The 18,267-nt window shown below is 38.7% G+C and overlaps 2 protein-coding genes across 4 annotated transcripts in view; one reads left to right on the forward strand and one right to left on the reverse strand.

Annotated features, from left to right (window-relative positions):
• LOC121872673 overlaps positions 1-232 on the reverse strand; it is a 23,429-nt gene extending 23,197 nt beyond the window's left edge. Inside the window, exon 1 of one of the 2 annotated variants that reach the window (XM_042375644.1) lies at positions 115-232. The gene's annotated coding sequence lies outside the window, so the exon portion shown is untranslated. The remainder of the gene's footprint in view (positions 1-114) is intronic. The other variant, XM_042375645.1, reaches the window with a different exon arrangement.
• The window catches only part of LOC121872674 (DNA oxidative demethylase ALKBH2-like), a 15,887-nt gene extending 228 nt beyond the window's left edge, over positions 1-15,659 (forward strand). Inside the window, exons 1-5 of one of the 2 annotated variants that reach the window (XM_042375649.1) lie at positions 590-688; positions 5,095-5,564; positions 6,221-6,363; positions 11,605-11,762; positions 13,243-15,659. In XM_042375649.1, coding sequence (XP_042231583.1) covers positions 5,115-5,564; positions 6,221-6,363; positions 11,605-11,762; positions 13,243-13,382 — 891 coding nt within the window. In that variant the 5' untranslated portion in view covers positions 590-688; positions 5,095-5,114 and the 3' untranslated portion in view covers positions 13,383-15,659. Of the gene's footprint in view, positions 1-589; positions 689-5,094; positions 5,565-6,220; positions 6,364-11,604; positions 11,763-13,242 lie in introns of those variants that run through there. The other variant, XM_042375648.1, reaches the window with a different exon arrangement.
• The last annotated feature ends 2,608 nt before the right edge of the window (positions 15,660-18,267 follow it).

Raw genomic sequence — 18,267 nt, forward strand, 5'->3', positions numbered from 1 at the left:
TACAACAGTGTCCACTATAATAAAACCATGAAAATCCGGCGTTTTAATAATTGTTTTCAATGAATTTCGCTCTTGTATTAGTGCTATATAACCATCAAAAGTTCAGTTACTAACCTTTAACATAAACAAATCAATAAATACTTTAAGTTAAGCACCAACAATAAAGGTATATACAGGTCCAGCTGCCTCACCACTCACGGCCACTTGTTAACTAAAGCAAAACTAAATTTACTGAATAATAAACTAAAAAGGAAAGCTCCTTTTATTCATAATATCCATTTGTCAAATACACTTTTCTTAGTAATATGAGCAAATGATAAATTAAATAAAAGTTGCATTTAATTTTTTTATTAATTTATTGCGGATTTAAGGAAATTTGAAAAAATAAACAAATACCTGTATTGAGTATTAGACCGTTAACTAGACCTAATTATCTAATGATCATTGTCTTTTAAATACCAGGCTATAATATATATATTTATATATATATATATATATATATATATATATATATATATATATATATATATATATATATATATATATGTATATTTATTTATTTATTTATTTATTTATGGTTTAGGTGTGTAGTGTAGTGAGTGTGTTTACAAAATATTGTATTGCAATATTACAAGAGGTCGAACACTTGAACTCTGGAGAGGAAGGAATAAAGGATACAAGCAAAGGAGTAAGTAAAATTTTAGTTATGCACATCCCCGTATTTATATATCCACAATATGTGGTTTCCGACATATGAAGGTCCAACTCCTTCAAAACACTTAAAAACCCATCGGAAAAAACATAGTTTGGATATCTTGAGGGTTTTAGTGATGTCTCGCACTCAGGATGGGATGGAGAAGGAAAACTCTTTATGGCGGTTTTCTTATAAATATATATATATATATATATATATATATATATATATATATATATATATATATATATATATATATATATATATATATATATATATATATATATATATATATATATATATATTTTTTTTTTTTTTTGTAAGCACAGTGCAGTGCTAGGGAGTTGCTGTGTGGTGAGGAGCTTACTGAGAGGAGGTGTTGTATGTTGCTGGGCTCTAGGTTGAAGGGCTTTAACGGCAAGGCTGGGAGCTTTATATAGGAGGTCCGCTGGAAGTAAACGTCGCTGATAGCTGGGCCCACTCTGTCAGACCACGAGGCTTTGGCTGGGAGACTCGAAAAGTGATCGGCTGGTCAGCGATAAATGGCAGTGGCAGTTGTAGGGGAGAGTATCCACTACAATCTAACCTAATTCCTAAGATTCCCCGGATGACCGAAACTAAAATTGTAAAATTTTAAATAAATAGATTAAAAAAAAGAAGTTAGTATATAGGACTAACCCTCCGGGCTGCATAGCGCCTATGTGGCCGTATAACCTCGCGTCTAGAAATGCCTCAAATTTCACCATATCATAGTAAGTTCTTTCTGTTTAATATACCGGGGAAGTTGGGTAAGGTTAGGTAGGTAGGTTAGTTTGGTTTGGTTGGTTAGGTCTGTTCTTCATACCCACAAATGCTAAGTAACATTTATTTTTAAAATATCCGTTTTTTAACATATTTCCACAAACTGCAACAGTGTCCACTATAATATAAAAATGAAAATCCGGTGTTTTTATAATTGTTTTCAATCAGTTTTGCTTGCAGGTTAATCCTATACAATTACCCATTTTTTTAACACATTTGCACAAACTACAACAGTGTCCACTATAAAATGACTGAAAATCCAGCATTTTTATAATCGTTTTCGATCAATTTCAGACACGGATTAGTCGTAAATAATTACCAATGTATTCCTTGGTATTATTTTTGGGGTGTAGTAGGCAGCTACAAAACAGGGAGGTACTACCGCCTGGGAAGATATTGGAAGCACAGTGCATTGTCTAATGGTAGACCCTGCTGCCATATGGCATCACGAAAATTGTGACCAAATCCCAGGTTGCTTATCTGACTTTCTGCCTTATTTACACACAATTACAGGATATCAATTGCCTCTCATACTATTGACAATACAACAAATATAACCATACTCATTCTTGATCTGTTTTATTCATTTTATTTTATTTTCCTATGTCAGTTGATATTAATATTGAAGTGGGGCCTTCTCGGATGGGTCCCACTGGTCGGGAAGGTTGTGGACCCCAGGGCTGACCTGATCGTCATAAAGTTACTGGGGCCTCAACTGACGCCACCGCGGTTGCTGGAGGATCGACTTTTTTCACACTTCACTTTTCCAACATTCGCGGCATGAGATTCAGTTTTCCTTCTGTGGATCACCATCTATTAACTTCTCCCCACGACCTCTTACTACTATCTTAACTTCAACTGACCAAAGCAGCTTCACCCAAACCTTTTCAAGTCTCCAACTACAACCTTTATACCTCCTTCCGTTTTAAGAGAGGTGTATGCGCCTACTGCAACACATGTACACCTATAGCCCGACTCATGGATCTTGAATCTTCCCTTTATGATGTCATCTGGCTCAAGATATCTCTACAAACTGTAACTATTTTTCTTTGTTTCCTATACTGTTCTCCCAACTTTACCAACTATTTTGAACTCTTTGACTATCTCACTTCTTGCCATGAGTCGTTGCTATCCACACACCCCAACACCGGGATCTTCTACCTAGGGGATTTCAATGTACATCACAGAGACTGGCTTGGCTCCGCAAGGGATGACCCAGGTGGAGCTGAGGCACTCTCTTTTTCCTTACTTAATGATTTAGAAAAACTACTGTAATCAAACACCCTACACGCTTCCTGATCGACACGATCAACTTCCTAACATTCTTGATCTTTGCTTTACCTCTAACCCTCACACTATTCATACTCAATTTCTGCCCCCTTAGGTTCTTCTGATCACAATCTTATTTCTATTAAATCAAACTGGGCAGGACCACCTCCCCCACTCTCTCTAACGTCAACTATGGCACAATCGGAGGGCAAACTGGCAATCCTTGCGAGAATTCTTCACTGACTTTCCTTGGAAGCATGCCTTAGTTCAGCCCATCCCGAAGAAGGGTAACCATTCTAATCCCTCTATCTATCGCCCCATTGCCCTAACTTCATCCCTCTCTAAGATTTTTGAAACTATCTATAACTCCCATTTTCTCCGTCACCTTGAACGCCATTCTATTTTGTCGGATCACCAGTATGGCTTTCGCCATACTGCTCTCCTATTGGACCCATCTTTGGTCATCCTCTCTTAGGGATTATGGGGAAACTTTCATCGTGGCTCTCGACATCTCCAAAGCATTTGACAGGGTATGGCACAAGTCTTTGCTTTCTAAACTTCCCTCTTATGGTTTCTCTTCCCCACTTTGTTTTCTAATCTCTAGCTTCCTTGAGAACCGATCCATGGCAGTTGTTGTCAAGGGATCGATCTCTCGCTCTTTCTCTACCAATAGTGGTGTCCCACAGGGTTCTGTTCTTTCACCTACTCTCTTCCTTCTTTTTATCATGATTTACTTCACACTACAGTATATAGTACACAGTGGGGTCAATTTTTATTTTGTATTGTTAATGATAAGTTCAGACAAAAACAAGATGATTTTCATGTACAGTACAGTGTGACACTAGTTTTCAGATTTTTAATTCCCAATATCTCGATTATGAGTAAAGACTGCCAAAAGTGTCATAGATGAAAATCTTTTTGTTTTTGTCTGAAATAATCATTAGCAATAAAAAAAAATCCAATATCGAACTGTCTTCTACTGTAAATTGACCTTCAATGGTGAGAGAGATGCATATTACCTCTGCAGCACTAACACCCCTACACTGTATTTTGTTATCTGCTATTACATCACTTACCACCTTACCAACCATATGGGCAGTTGTTCTGCTGATTGTTACTTTGTCTTGAGCTAATATCCAGTACATGATAATGGGTAATAGATGATATATAACACAGTACACTAAGCAATGATATGCAGTACAGTATTGTACTATATTGGATATTAGTGCAGTACAGGGGGTCCTCAGGTTAAAATGGGTTCCGTTCCTGAGAACGTTCGTAAGTCGGATTTGTACGTAAGTCGGAACACATGCTATATGCATACCGTACTTACAAAACAATGTTTAAAATCCCACTATATCATAGCCTAAGTCCTTATATAAATCTAAAATCACATAATTTAAGACAAAAGAAGAAATAGAATGACAAAATACAGTAAATGACAGTAAGAAACAAGTCATCAGGTAAATAAAATACACTACAGTCTCTCCTCGACTTACGGCAGCGTTCCGTCTCGACGTCCAGGTCGTAAGTCGAAAAGGCGAAAATAATACATAAAAATTCTAAAGTGGGTATCTCTTTTTCTTCTCAGCACCACGAGAACTCTCACTTTTACGCTTGCCAGCCATTTTAAAGGGAATTACAAATGAAAATTTTGTCAGTACACAGCGCGATCACTAACGTCGGTACAGTACTAGAAAATACGTAATTTGAAAAATATTTTATACGACCATGGCGGTCGTATGTCCGGGTTGTCGTAAGTCGAGGAGAGACTGTACTGTAAATTTCAAATTTAACCCCGTTCGTGTCAGCAGGCGTTTGTAAGTCGGGGACCTTCTGTATTAGTTCAAGTATTTCCCTGTATTAAATACAGAGACAAGTAGCTAAGAGATCGGTTAATGACAAAGAGGATAAGGTAAAGTAGAGTAAGAACAAAAGAATTAAGCTTAAGAACAGTGATAACTACAGGTATTGTACAATATATTTCATTGAAGGTACTGTATTTTTGTTCTTATGATGCTGTTTCTGTGCTTCAACAATGATAACAAATTATGAGAGATAGAACTACTACAGTATCTTGTTATTGGAGAGAAGAGATGCAACAACATTTACTGTAGTGCAACAGTTGCATTGAATTACCTTTTCTGCCTCTTATGTAAATTACTGCATAAAGAAAATTTTTTGTTCTTGGTGAGCTTTTTTATTTTATTTTAAATTATAACTTCAGTTTTACTTCTTGAATTTTCAGCAATTTCACTGCGCTTCTCTTCATTATGTTCTCTACTGTACTGTGACTAGTAATGTCATAAATTGTCTTTATTTCTCCACAGTTCAGCTGCATTAACAAGACATGAACCGCTATATAGTTAAAACAAAGAAACAACCAGGCATCGATGAAGGAGCTCTCAAAAGAAAGAAGCAGTCAGTGCAAAAATTTCATGACCTGAAGACTGGAGTGAAAATAACTTCACAAAAACAACTTATATGTGAGGAAAATATAAGAAAAGTAGATGGAGTGGATCATGATACAAGTGAACTTAAGAAAACAGCAGAATTAATTGATCCTTATTCCTCCTATTTGTATAAGAACCTAGACTTGGCTTTTCCTAGTGTAAGAACCGACAATTTACAGTGGAGAAAGATAAGTAAGGACAATCTTGATCTAGATTATACACTGTTGTTTCCGAGGAATGTTGCAAATGCTCTTGTACAAGTGTTTGAAAAAGAGTTGGACTACTTCACTGGAACCCTGGCTAAAGTTAAGATTTTTGGCAAGTGGCATGACATACCCAGGAAACAGGTACTGTACCATAAATGTTTATGAGTGATATGCTATACAGGTACTCCCTGACTTACGACCGACTTGACTTACGTCCACCCGCACTTATGACCTGCCTCAGTCGTACCAAAATGTGGTAAAATTATGTATTTTTGAGTCCCAAAGTCAGTATACAGACAAAATTTTCATCTGTAATTCACTTTAAAATGGCTGGCAAGCTTAAAAGTGAGTGTTTTGTGGTGCTGAGAAGAAAAAGAGACCCAAATTTTCGATTTTCTATGTGTTATTTAAGCATTTCCTACTTACGACCATTTCGATTTACGCCCTGGATGTCGGTCCTTAACCCCGTCGTAAGTCGGGGAGTACCTGTACATCTATATAGCTTTTCCTTCTGTATTTGTTAGTGGTAGAAACTACTGTAATAGCTAGTTACGTATATAATATATGTTATACTCATATTTCCTGTCAAGAGTTATTCTCCAAGTTGTCAGTTAAGGGCTCAGGAGACCTTGATAACAGTGACTGGAACTAATGTAAACAATTAGTAATCCTCCCTCAAGTCAACTACAGTATAGTCCAAAAAGGGGCATTTGAGAGTTTACCTAAGCTTTTATTTTCTATGTTTTTTTATTTCTTTGTATTATAATGAAGGTCATTACCTCCAACAATTATTCTAGGCAACTTATGGGGACCCTGGTCTGACCTACAAGTACAGTGGCATCAAGACACCGGCACGACCCTGGCCACAACCACTAGAGGCTGTTCGTGAATTAGTCTGCAAAGTCACAGGCCACAAGTACAACTTTGTACTGGTCAACAGGTAAAGATAGTGACCATTTACAATACGGTATTGATCTTTACCTGAGATTTGGGGTATGCTAACTTGGATCATAATTATATATTTTCCAGCACTTAGATTTATTAGCCACACTTTGATGATGCAGTGTGTAAGCATCATAAATGACAGTAATTGTGTGTTATTTATAGAAATAGATTAAAATAAATTTGGATATACCCGGTACTATTAGCTTTTGAAATAGATGTGAACAGTATTGGCTTATGGGTATTAGACCTTTCATTTTTTTACTTCTGATACCTTAAGATTTACGTACATGATGATAGTGGTAGAGGTTGCCTATATATTGTACAGTAATCAGAGAATACAGTATTACCCCGCTTTATGCGGTTTCACTTTCCGCGATTTCTCATTTACGCGGTGCCCCGCCAGAACCGAACTTTCACTTTCCGCGGTGCATCTACCCATATATGCGCAGAGTGTCTGGCTCGACGCTATTTTTAGATTCGACCCTTCTGCCTGCTCCCGCCTGGGCAAGCCGCGCGGTAAGGTTGCGCAGTGCATGTCTCTGTTGCATTATCAGTGACGTCATATGACGTATCGGACTGTGATTGGCCATGCATCCTTACCTCCCTCCGCTGCTAGCTGTGATTGGTTTAAAGTAATATGACGTGTCCACCCGCGGGAGGGAGGGAGGAAAGACGACGCTTGACCTAACCGCGGCAGTTTCATCCCTCCAGGCCACACCGTGTATACGTGCATCCATTGCTCTGTGAAATGGCTTCCGCCGGACCACCGCCACCAGAGAGAAACCTTTCCTTACCTGGACCCAGCCGCCCTAAGCCAAAGAAGATACGACGTTCCCTAAGCTATGAAGTGAAATACCAGATAATTCAAGATTTGGAGAAAGTAACACGTCAAGCTGATCTCGCGCGCCAGCATTGAGTCAACGGATCTACGATTCGTACTATTAAGAAGGATGTAGCCAAGACCAAGGAGCACATGAGAATCACAAAGTCTGCAGGTGCTTCAATGATCAAGTATTGCCAGAACAAGGTGCTGCTAAAGGGGAAAATTTGCTGGTGAGTTACTTGATTCGTCAGGCGCGACGCAACATGGCGGTGGACACGCGATCCGTTCAAGAGTACGCACGTGAACTGTACGCAGCAGTGTCACGTAAGATGGGAATTGCAGAGCCCAAACCCTTCAATGCTTCCTCTGGTTGGCTGCATAGGTTTAAGAAGAGGAACAATATCACCAACATCAACATTGGTGGTGAAGAAGCGAGTGCTGACCGTGTGGCGGCTAGAGATTTTCCTCCGTTCTTACGTGAGGTTATGGAGGAAGGGCAGTACACTGACGACCAGGTGTTCAACATGGACGAATCCGGCCTATTTTGGAAAAAGCTGCCTACCAAAACCTTTGTTGTCCAGTTTGCCAGCAAGATTCGGGGTCGGAAGTTGCAGAAGGAGCGCATCACCGTCCTCTTTACCACCAATGCCTCCGGTACCTGTAAACCAAAGTTATCAGTGATTCACACAGCCCGCAAGCCGCACGCCTACAAGAACGTGGACATGAGCAAGATTAATGTCCACTGGCTGACCGCACGCAAGGCGTGGATGTTCTCTGCTCTGTCACTCTCCTGGTTTGATGACTGTTTCATTCCCGACGTGAAGAAATTCTGCGAGCAACAAAATGTTCCATTCAAGATTTTGTTGCTCCTTGACAACGCACCAGGACACTCGACCCTACTTATGGATCGTCACCCCAACGTAAAAGTGGTCTTCCTTCCTCCCAACACTACGTCATTAATCCAGCCCATGGACCAGGAGTTGATCTGCAGTGTGAAAGCTGCATACTCGGCAAAGAAATTCAAGCTCCTGAACGACTGTACCAACACCAAGGATGAGTTGCGTAAGCTGGGTGACACCGATAGCGAGAGCAAAAGCGACAAGGACAAGAGGTGGTGACTCAAGAAGTTCTCGTCAAACAGTTTTGGAAAAAATTTAACGTCAAACAAGCTGTAGATTTCTTGGTGGAGGCATGGGATCAGCTGTCTATAGCTACGAATCGTCACGCATGGAGGCATGTGTTGCATGGCATACCAGGTGAGAGGCGGAGTCAACCTGTGACTGGTGAGGTTCAGTCTGTGACAGTGGCATTGGACCTTGCAAGAGAAGCTGCGCACAGTATTACAGCTGAAGGCTTGTCCGAGACCACCAACGAAGACATCCTGGAGGTGATCAGAGATCCTGAAATGACTGCCGACGAGATGTTGGAAGATGATAACGTCAGTGAAGAGGAAGGTGGTGAGTCAATCCCAGAAGAACACAAATTAACGCATAGTAATATTAAGGGTGCCATCGAGTGTGCAGAAAAATTACAGCTCTTCCTTTCCAACGACCATGACGATGACCGCTATGAAGTCTTCCATACCCGGCTGGTGCAGGCTATGGAGCCGTACATCAAGGTGTATCAAGACAACATCAACACTAGCCATCAAAAAAGCATTACTGAGTTCTTCGCCCGCAACCCACCACAGCCAGCCAGAGCCAGTGATAGTGACAGTGAAAGTGACTTTGAGGGATTTGTCAGGGAGGCCCTGACAACTATGACTGATAGTGATGGTGATTCACCTAGTAATGGTGATTCACCTGAGGGCCAGTAATCTGCCCTCTGCCTCGGAACCAGCCTCCATCCCCGTATGCCGACCCATCTCTTCTACTAATGTAAGTGTTACACCCAACCTTTAGTTTTCCTAACCTAACCTTTATTTTTCCAAACTTAACCTTTATTTTTCCTAACCTAAACTCTTCTTATTAATTGTGTGTGCATACATCATAAAGTTAAGATAATATTTTTACTACAACATAGTTGTGTGTCGTCAAAAAGTGGAGTTTGGGAGTCGGGCCAGTCTCTATTGGAATTAATCCCATATGTTCTGTTGTTCACTTTACGCGGATTTCACTTTCCTCGGTACCCTGTGGGTTCAATTGACCGCGTAAATCGGGGTACTACTGTATTCAGAATCAGTGTAAGGTAACTAACTATGCACCCTCAATTTTTTTTTGTACTGTACTTACATCCTTCAAACCCTGTGTACGTCATGTTTTTCCAACTAGCATGTAATTACCATAAAACCCAAAGTTGCTCAACTCACAGAAATGAACAAAAGTCAGTGGACTGTACAGTATCTAGTTTAAGCCATTTAACCAGTTGGCTCTCATAATACAGGCTACTTACCGAGAGGTTCAGTGTCCTGTAATGCTAAACAGGATTGATATGTTAATCCAATTTAGGTAAAATAATCACCCTCCCTTCCATATCACCCCCAGCTGGTAAAGGTCAGGTGCTATAGCCTTCCATCAAGGACACACATCTCAGTCTATTTTGTCCCTGACTAGCTTGCCTTTTATGTTTGCAGAAGCTAAGTAACATCAGGGATGGTTGGCAGGAATTACCACAGTTTTAGGTGTTATATATAAGTTAAGAGTGGGTCTTTGTTTTGCACCTAATTTTTTCTTTGGGGTTTGTTTTCAAGATTCATGTCCTGTTTATGGGTGCTGGTGAGTTGGTGTAGTTTTAGGACCAACTTTACTTGACACCATGCGTTAATTTCACGACACAGTGGCTTGCTCTAACTTAGGATAATACCAGGTGTTGGGTCTTGCCTAAGTCTAGTTGGCTACCAATAGGATACTCTCTATTCCAGTTCCCATGAATACTGATTATTCTATCTTAGGGTTAATAGGTCTGCATGTAATAAAGATCATTTCAAGAATCATTGTTTGATTTTAAGGGCTCTTGAAATCTTTAAGGGGGTCTGATGTTGACTATACTGGAATAAATCACTTCTCATAGTCTCTGAGATATCCTGACTGGATAACTCAGAGACATCCTGTACTGTACTGTATCTTGATTCTCTGAGGGCTTGCTTTTAGTCTGATGACCTCCCTGGAGGGGTTTGTAGGGACATCTTATTTCTTTGTTGTGATTGCTCCTATTGCACTCAAACAATTCAATGGTCCATGATATGCTTACTTCGTTACCAGTGCTATACACGATTGTCTATCTCTGAATAATATAAATCAGAATTTTTTCAATGCCTCTGACTCATGAGTGTAGTGCAGTTGAGCATGGTGTAGTTATTTTATTTCTTTGGGATGGGAAGGTGATTTTGAGGGTCTTCCTACTTACTTTCCATACGTAGATGTTTCCTTTGTGTGGGAGAGGGATGCCATGGACAAATGATCAAGTGCCTTTTTTTTCCTTTTGGCAGGTTCTTTGATGTTTGCCTTCATCTTTCTATGACATTTATATTGAATATTGGGTTTAGCTGAGCGTACAGCTTTATTTATAGGCTCAGAAGCTTTGTACAAACACATTTGTGTTTTCCAGTTTCTATTATACAGTTGAGTCAAGATTTTGCAGTGCTCAGTACTGTAGTTGTCTCCCCTCCGTATCACCTACAGTGAATAGTCTACTGGTGTATGTACAGTCGCCGACAAAATATTCTTGACATGTCTGGTAGCATCTAAGACAACATAAACATACCTGTACATAAAAGCCAAAAATCATGCATACTGTATAAGTAACACTTTTGTTTGTCTTGCTTCATGGAACACGGGATAGGAGAGTGAAACATTGTGACACGATCTGAATATCTATATGAGTACAGTAGTGCTACCAGACGTGTCGAGAGTATTTTGTTGGCTACTGTACATGGTACAGTAATAATAAAATAAAACCTATACTAGATAATAAAACCTATACTAAATATAAAACCATAGCACAAATATAATACAGTACAGTACTGCATTATAATACATACACACCTGGTAGATTGCAAGGTTAGGTTCTTGTACCAACTGTAATGTAGCAGATCTTGATCAACTTTCTTAACATTTGCCAAACATTTATTGTAAATGAGAAATATAAAATTTGTAAGTTAGAGAATATCTTCTCAATTCCCTACCGGTACAGTGTAACTGGGATCTGTTAATTGTATTATGTCCTTGCCTGCTGGGTGCAAAAGTTGAATTGCACTAATATTTATTTATAATTGTGTACATTTAGATTTACTTTCAGTTTCATGTTTACTTTTGATTTTTCAATTGTGTCCAAGAGGAACCCTTTTCAGTATAGTACTGTAGGTTTATACAGTATATATAATGTGTACATGTACTGTATATAAAGTTCCGATTTTAATTGAATTACAGTACTATATGTCTATTGTAAATAATAAAGATATGTTTTTCATATTAGATACAAGGATGGTAGTGATAAAATGGGTGAACACAAAGATGATGAAAAGGATCTTGATGCTCAGACCCCTATTGCTTCTGTAAGTCTTGGTCAGCCAAGAGATTTCTATTTCCGTCATCAAGATGCAAGACCTCCCAAGAAATTGAATATTGACAAAGGTAATGTTAGATGTTGTAGGTAAATCGTGTGGTATTTTACAGATACAGTATACACTGTATACAGTACAGTACATGTGCTCCCCGACTTACGATGGGGTTAGGGACCCAAATCCAGGTCGTAAGTCGGAATGGTCGTAAGTCTGACAAAAAAAAAATCTACAATGAAATACAGTACAGTAAAAGTAATAAATAATGAGGAATGGATACAGTGTGACTGAGCACTTACCTTTAATGTAGTCAGCTGAATGCACACGGGGCTCCCATAATTTTCTATTTCCAGGTATACTGTACATGGAGACTATATTAATCAGATGAAGCAGAGGAGGAGACAGGGCTGGGTGGGTCATCAATGTTGCTCTCTTCAGACAGGTTTATGTACTGTGGAAACTTGCTGGTTGAAGGTATTGGATCATCTTGAGGGAGTGAAAAGGCAGCACTGGTGGGGCGTGAGGAGAGCGCACTGGGGGTCTTCTTAAAATAGATGTCCAATTTAGACTGCACAGTTTGCTTTTTCTTTTCGTTATAAATTTCTCTGTAGCAAGCAAGTGCATCTTGGATCATTCTGTCAACTTTGGCAAAACGCTCATAATTTTGATCCATGCCATCAAACATTTGCATTCCTTTATTAATTATAGCAAATGCCTCTGCCATTTGCTTCACTGAAAACTTTTTGGGGGGTGCAGGTCCTTGTTCTACATTTAGACTGGCTTCTTCCTCTGCATCTTTGTGTGCTTCCAGTTTGTGAGATCTTCGTTACTGAGCTCTTCTGCTACACTTTCAACCAACTGTTCAACATCTTCATTATCAATTTCTAACTGAAGCTGTTTACCTAACTCCACTATCTTGTTACTAATATCCGAAATAACTTCATTTTCATTAAATCCTCTAAAACTGTTCACCCTTTTTTTCCGGACTTTCTTCCATATTCCATTCATGCAATGTTTTGTAACCTGATCCACATTGAATATTTGCTCAGGCAAATAATTCCCCTCCACAATCACATCATCTAACTCCTCCTTAAAAGCTTCGGCAGCACCAACATCAGCACTAGCTGCCTCTCCACTCACCTTAACATTGTGTAAATTGTAGATTTTTCAAATCTGTTAAACCACCCATGACTTGCTGTAAAGGTTTGCTCACATTCATCTCCTCACTTTCCGCGGTACCCTCCGGGTTACATTAACCGCGTAAAGTGAGGGTTAACTGTGTATGTATGTATGTATATATATATATATATATATATATATATATATATATATATATATATATATATATATATATATATATATATATATATATATATATATATATATATATATATATATATATATATATATATTCTTTGCTACTTATCAAATGTGTAAGTGTGAACATAGAGAAATAAATTAACACTATAAATGCAAGGTTTACTAAACTAATTAAGTAAGATAAATAGTTAACACATATTTAGATAATTTAATCATATATATTTATCTTTCAGTGCAGCTCCAGCTTCAGCATGGGAGTCTTTTGTTGATGAACCCACCAACAAATCAGTACTGGTATCATGCTCTACCCCCACGAAAGTCTGCACCGGGAATTAGAATTAACCTCACTTTCAGAAAGATCATACAAAATTAACTACCAAATAAGTAGAAACTGATATTCAGGGGAAAGTAAAGTCATTTTAATTACATACATATTCTTGATCAAAGTGGAGGACTGAGTTCACCCCTTGTACTGTACATCAACCCTTGCACACTTGGTAATGAAATGAGAATTTGTATAATATCAAGTGCACTTGTAAATTGTGGAATAACCCTTCAGCGGACTGTTGTCCTGCAAGGAATTTTGGCATCCCGCAACAGTACTTAACTGCTGAATGCTAAAAGTCAAGGACACAAATGCATACCAACTTCTTGTGTTTTACTCTACTAGTCAATAAGATTTTATCCCTCACTATTGGTAAGTGGGGAGATAGTACACAGGCCTCTGGTTGGTAGTCTATAATGTTATTGTATTTGAACTTTTTGTTGCCAATTTCTACAGATGTTGCATATATAATGGACATGTACACTCCCACCAAAAACTTATGAAATGCTATAAGCACTATGCAGTCTGAAAAATGAATGAAGATTCTGAAACCATTCCGAGATGACAAGCCCCATTCTGCTCATTATCGCGTCCATTGTGCCCAGGTGTTCGAGAAATTTTTGTTGAGAATGTACAGTTGTGGGCAAAAAGGCTTCAGCAGAGAAACTGGTGTATGGGAGAGTAGGGTAGTAGGTGGGGACTTCGCAATGTAGCATCTGGATGGTGATGAGTGTTTCCTCAAACATTCAACTTTTACAGATTTTCTCTTTTTTTGGTGAATTGAGTTAGTTACAGCATCTTGTTAGTGAAAGCTGTTCCTTCCTCATAATTAAACTAAGAAAATCAATTTGTGATGTGAAACCAAAATTGCTGACTTTTAACTGCTACCTCTATGCAACGATGGCAAGTCTCCTACTTAGCCTTATCCTCCCATAGAGCACCTCCCTCACTCTTTGCCTGCCATATTCATATTGTCCTCAACTGTACATGTTGCATTGTTGAAATTTAATAAAATACTCTCTACACAGATGTACCTTTGGTTTAGTACGGTTTTGAACTTTGTGATTTTTCAGGTTCTTTTACATTATAATTTTCATGAGATTCACTGTGCAGGTATATATATTGGGCCTTTGTAAAATATGAATATATTCAGATATATTGTATCTTCATTCTTTTGATTATGTTGCCTGACTACATGGTGAGTTAAGGTATGTAAGATTTTTCTACCCAAAATTTCATTTACACTTTTCATGCAGATGATACAGTAATGTCATATCTTAATACTGTATCCAAAGGCCTTCTCAGCTGTAAGTTTGCACTGTTTCCATTTTCACTCATTTAATTGACTCATTCTCATTTTGATGCGTCAAACTGTAATATAATGTTATTACAAAATAATACTGTTAGAGAAATCTACTCCAAATGTGATTTACTGTATAACAGAGAGCCTCCTCAGTCAGAATTTCACATACCTGTATATACAGTACCTGGATTTTCATTCCTTTCACTCAACCCTTTGAGGACAGTGATGGCAACTCATGGTCATTGATGGGGGAATATCTGAAAAAAAAAAAAAAACACTATAACATAACAGCATCTAAATCTTAACATAAACTCCTGAAGTATGTCATAAAAATTCAGGGGTTGGAGAGAATAAACAAAGAATCACTCCAATACCAAGTGAAAGCCTCATTGCTGGATACATGGATTGTAGAAACTACCCCACCACCGCCAGCATATCCCTCATCCTCATCACTTAGTTTCTCCTAAATTCACTGAGTTAAATCTTAAAGAAAGTTACTCTCTTCATTTATATCACTGTTGTATACATGGGATGATCATCCTTGTCACCAGACAGAAATACTGTACAGGTACTGTACTGTATAAGGGAATCAATATCATCTTGCGTGCAGCACCACAAAGAGAATATACAGTACGTATAGCAACAGTTGCAAGATATATCTGACAAGGGTTAGATATCATCTCTAATCATTACCTATCAAACTATACAATAGTTCAATGCTGTTGAACAATATTTTTCAGTTGGATGCCAGCCATACCTGATATTGGTTTCCGTGGTAAGCATTGACCTTGGTTAAAAAGAAGAAATTTAGTTTACCTTCAGTGTATCATTAAATACATCACAATCCTATGTATACAGTACTGTACTCTATTTTAGGACTCTTTCCTATTAAGAACACATACAGCTCCTCCCTGACTTACGACGGGGTTAGGGACCCAAATACAGGTCGTAAGTCGAAAATGCGAAAATAATACATAGAAAATCTAAAATGGGTGTCTCTTTTTCTTCTCAGCACCACAAAACTCTCACTTTTAAGCTTTCCAGCCATTTTAAAGTGAATTACAAACAAAAATTTTGTCAGTACACAGCGCAATCACTGACGTTGGGACTCGAAAATACATACGTATTTTGATAAAATTTTGGTACGACTGAGGCGGTCGTAAGTCGAGTAGGTCGTAGGTCAGGGAGCTGTATATGTATTTGTATTCTGTACTGTAAGTGGGTCCCATAGTAGACATGACTACCTGTTAGGGACAGTGGATACAGCACTCTGTAGTCTGTATACAAAAGGAGACAACATGGCCACTTCTGGACTTGATCGCCTTAACTTCCCCAAGTTGTAAACCCCTGTACAGTGCCCAATTACAGCTGGTTGAACTAGGAGCGCCCAGGAATTGAACCACCAACCCCTGGAACAGGAGGCAAGTGCTGTATCCACTCTACTGCCGCACTTGCTTTTGTACTGTACACGAATTATACAGGCCCATGCATCAGTTATTTATCTACATATTGTACAGGCTTATGAACTAGTTATTTATCATAATATACATATTGTACATGACCATGAACCATTCATCAATAAAGGATAAGATATTTTTGTTATGCTATAATTGTCATGATGATGAACACCCTTATCCAACCTTGCTGGATACCTACAGACAAACTTCCTTGGTACCTACAGGCTAATTTCCTTGGTCCTACAGGCAAACTTCCTGGGTAACTACAGGCAAACTTCCTGGGTAACTACAGGCAAACTTCCTGGGTAACTTCAGGCAAACTTCCTGGGTAACTTCAGGCAAACTTCCTGGGTAACTACAGGCAAACTTCCTGGGTAACCACAGGCAAACTCCCTTGGTTCTACAGACTAACTTAATGGGTAACTACAAGCAAACTTCCTTGGTACCTACAGGTAAACTTCCTTGGTACTTACAGGTTAATTTTACAGGGTAATTACAGGCTAACTTCCTTGGTAACTACTGTACAGGCTAACTTTCCTGGGTAACTACAGGCTAACTATAGTACATATTAACTTCCTTGGGTACAAAAGGATGACTTTGGTAAACAAAGGCTAACATTCTTTAATGCAAGTTCATTTTTGTGGCAACTACAAACTCGCTTCCTTGGTAACTCCATGCATAAAAGAGAACTGAATGCCCAACTGGTTGGCTCTCTAGCCAGTTGGGTGGTTTGTTCATTATACTCTGTTACACAATGTGGGCAAGTAAAGTACTAGGCATGTGTTGGCCCGAGAATGTATCTGACCCCCAAACTTGGATCATTCAGCAACCAGTGGGTTTGCAGGATGCTAGTCCACTGATTCATTTACTAGGTGCAGTAGTGTTGTGTAGGGTTATTTGTTACTGTATCCAAGGTAGCCACTAGTAATGAAACTAGAAAACCTTATGATGGGAATCTCCCAAATCAGCTGGTATAGGAGTAAACCTGAGTACCCAGAGAAATCCTGTGGTTTTCAGTAGCCAGGGGTCACACTGGACAACACCTTTCTCACATCCAACTTGGGATCAATCTCAGGATGCATTGGCGACAGTGAGCACAATACCGCTGTTACTTTTTCAACCATGGATTGATGTATCATGAGACACAATGCAATAAGTAGGAGTAGCAGTAAAGATCTAACCAAAGTACAGTATAATACAGTACTATATAAAAGTAAGAAAACTCACTCAATTCATAATATCACTTTTTACATCATCTAGACAACTGTATGTAAGCATGAAGATTACTTCTTCAGAAAGATTGTATCACTTGAAGATGTCCAATGCAGTGACTTAAAACTCCCAAAACTAAGACACTTTCAATGTTTAGGGATGCTGAAGGGTTCCAAACTGAAAGCTCTTCAAACAGGATACAACATGGCAGACTTTATTGATATATTTATAACCCTGAGCATGATGAAAAATATTGTATAAAACTCTGTCAATCCCGTTTATTGTGATTGCTTTTGGAGAAAAAAATAATTTCCAAAATGTTCTATCCTTTTCTTCTAAATTATCTAATTCAAACCTGGCCAGTTAATAAGCTGGTAAGTGTTGAAGAAGAGAAGTACAGTACAGTAATTAAAACTTTGATTGTAATACTGTATCTCCATTAACCGGAATCCCTCTTAACCGGAGCTCTGATAGCCAGAATTGAAATTTTCGCGGAAAATCGTTTTCAAAGCTGGAATTTTCTGGAAAATTCCAGCTTTGAGAAAAATTTTCTAGGGGCACATTTTCTGGTAAATTCCGAAAAAAATTCCCAGTACCCGGAAAATTCAGGGGATGGGGGAGTTTCCTCCCGGGTTTGAGAGATGAAATCAGGCACTTTTTTCGGAAATGCCAAGAAAAACTTTCAGGTACCCAAAAAATTCCAGGGATGGAGGATATTTTTCCAGGTTCAAGAGATGACGTAGTGCGCATTTTCTGGAACTTTCGAGAAAATTTTTCTGTTACCCGGAAAATTCCGGGGATGAGGGATTTATTCCGGCTTTGAGAGAGTTGTATTGTCACCTGGAAATCTCTCATTCCCGGAAGTGTTCTGCACCAACTGTTCTGGCTAATGGAGATATCACAAGTTACTTTTACTTTTATCCTCTTCGCCACCAATCGGCTTGTTAGTTGCTTGGGCAGT

This window comes from Homarus americanus, unplaced genomic scaffold (genome assembly GCF_018991925.1).
Source record: "Homarus americanus isolate GMGI-L3 unplaced genomic scaffold, GMGI_Hamer_2.0 scaffold39155, whole genome shotgun sequence".
Classification (NCBI taxonomy): domain Eukaryota; kingdom Metazoa; phylum Arthropoda; class Malacostraca; order Decapoda; family Nephropidae; genus Homarus; species Homarus americanus.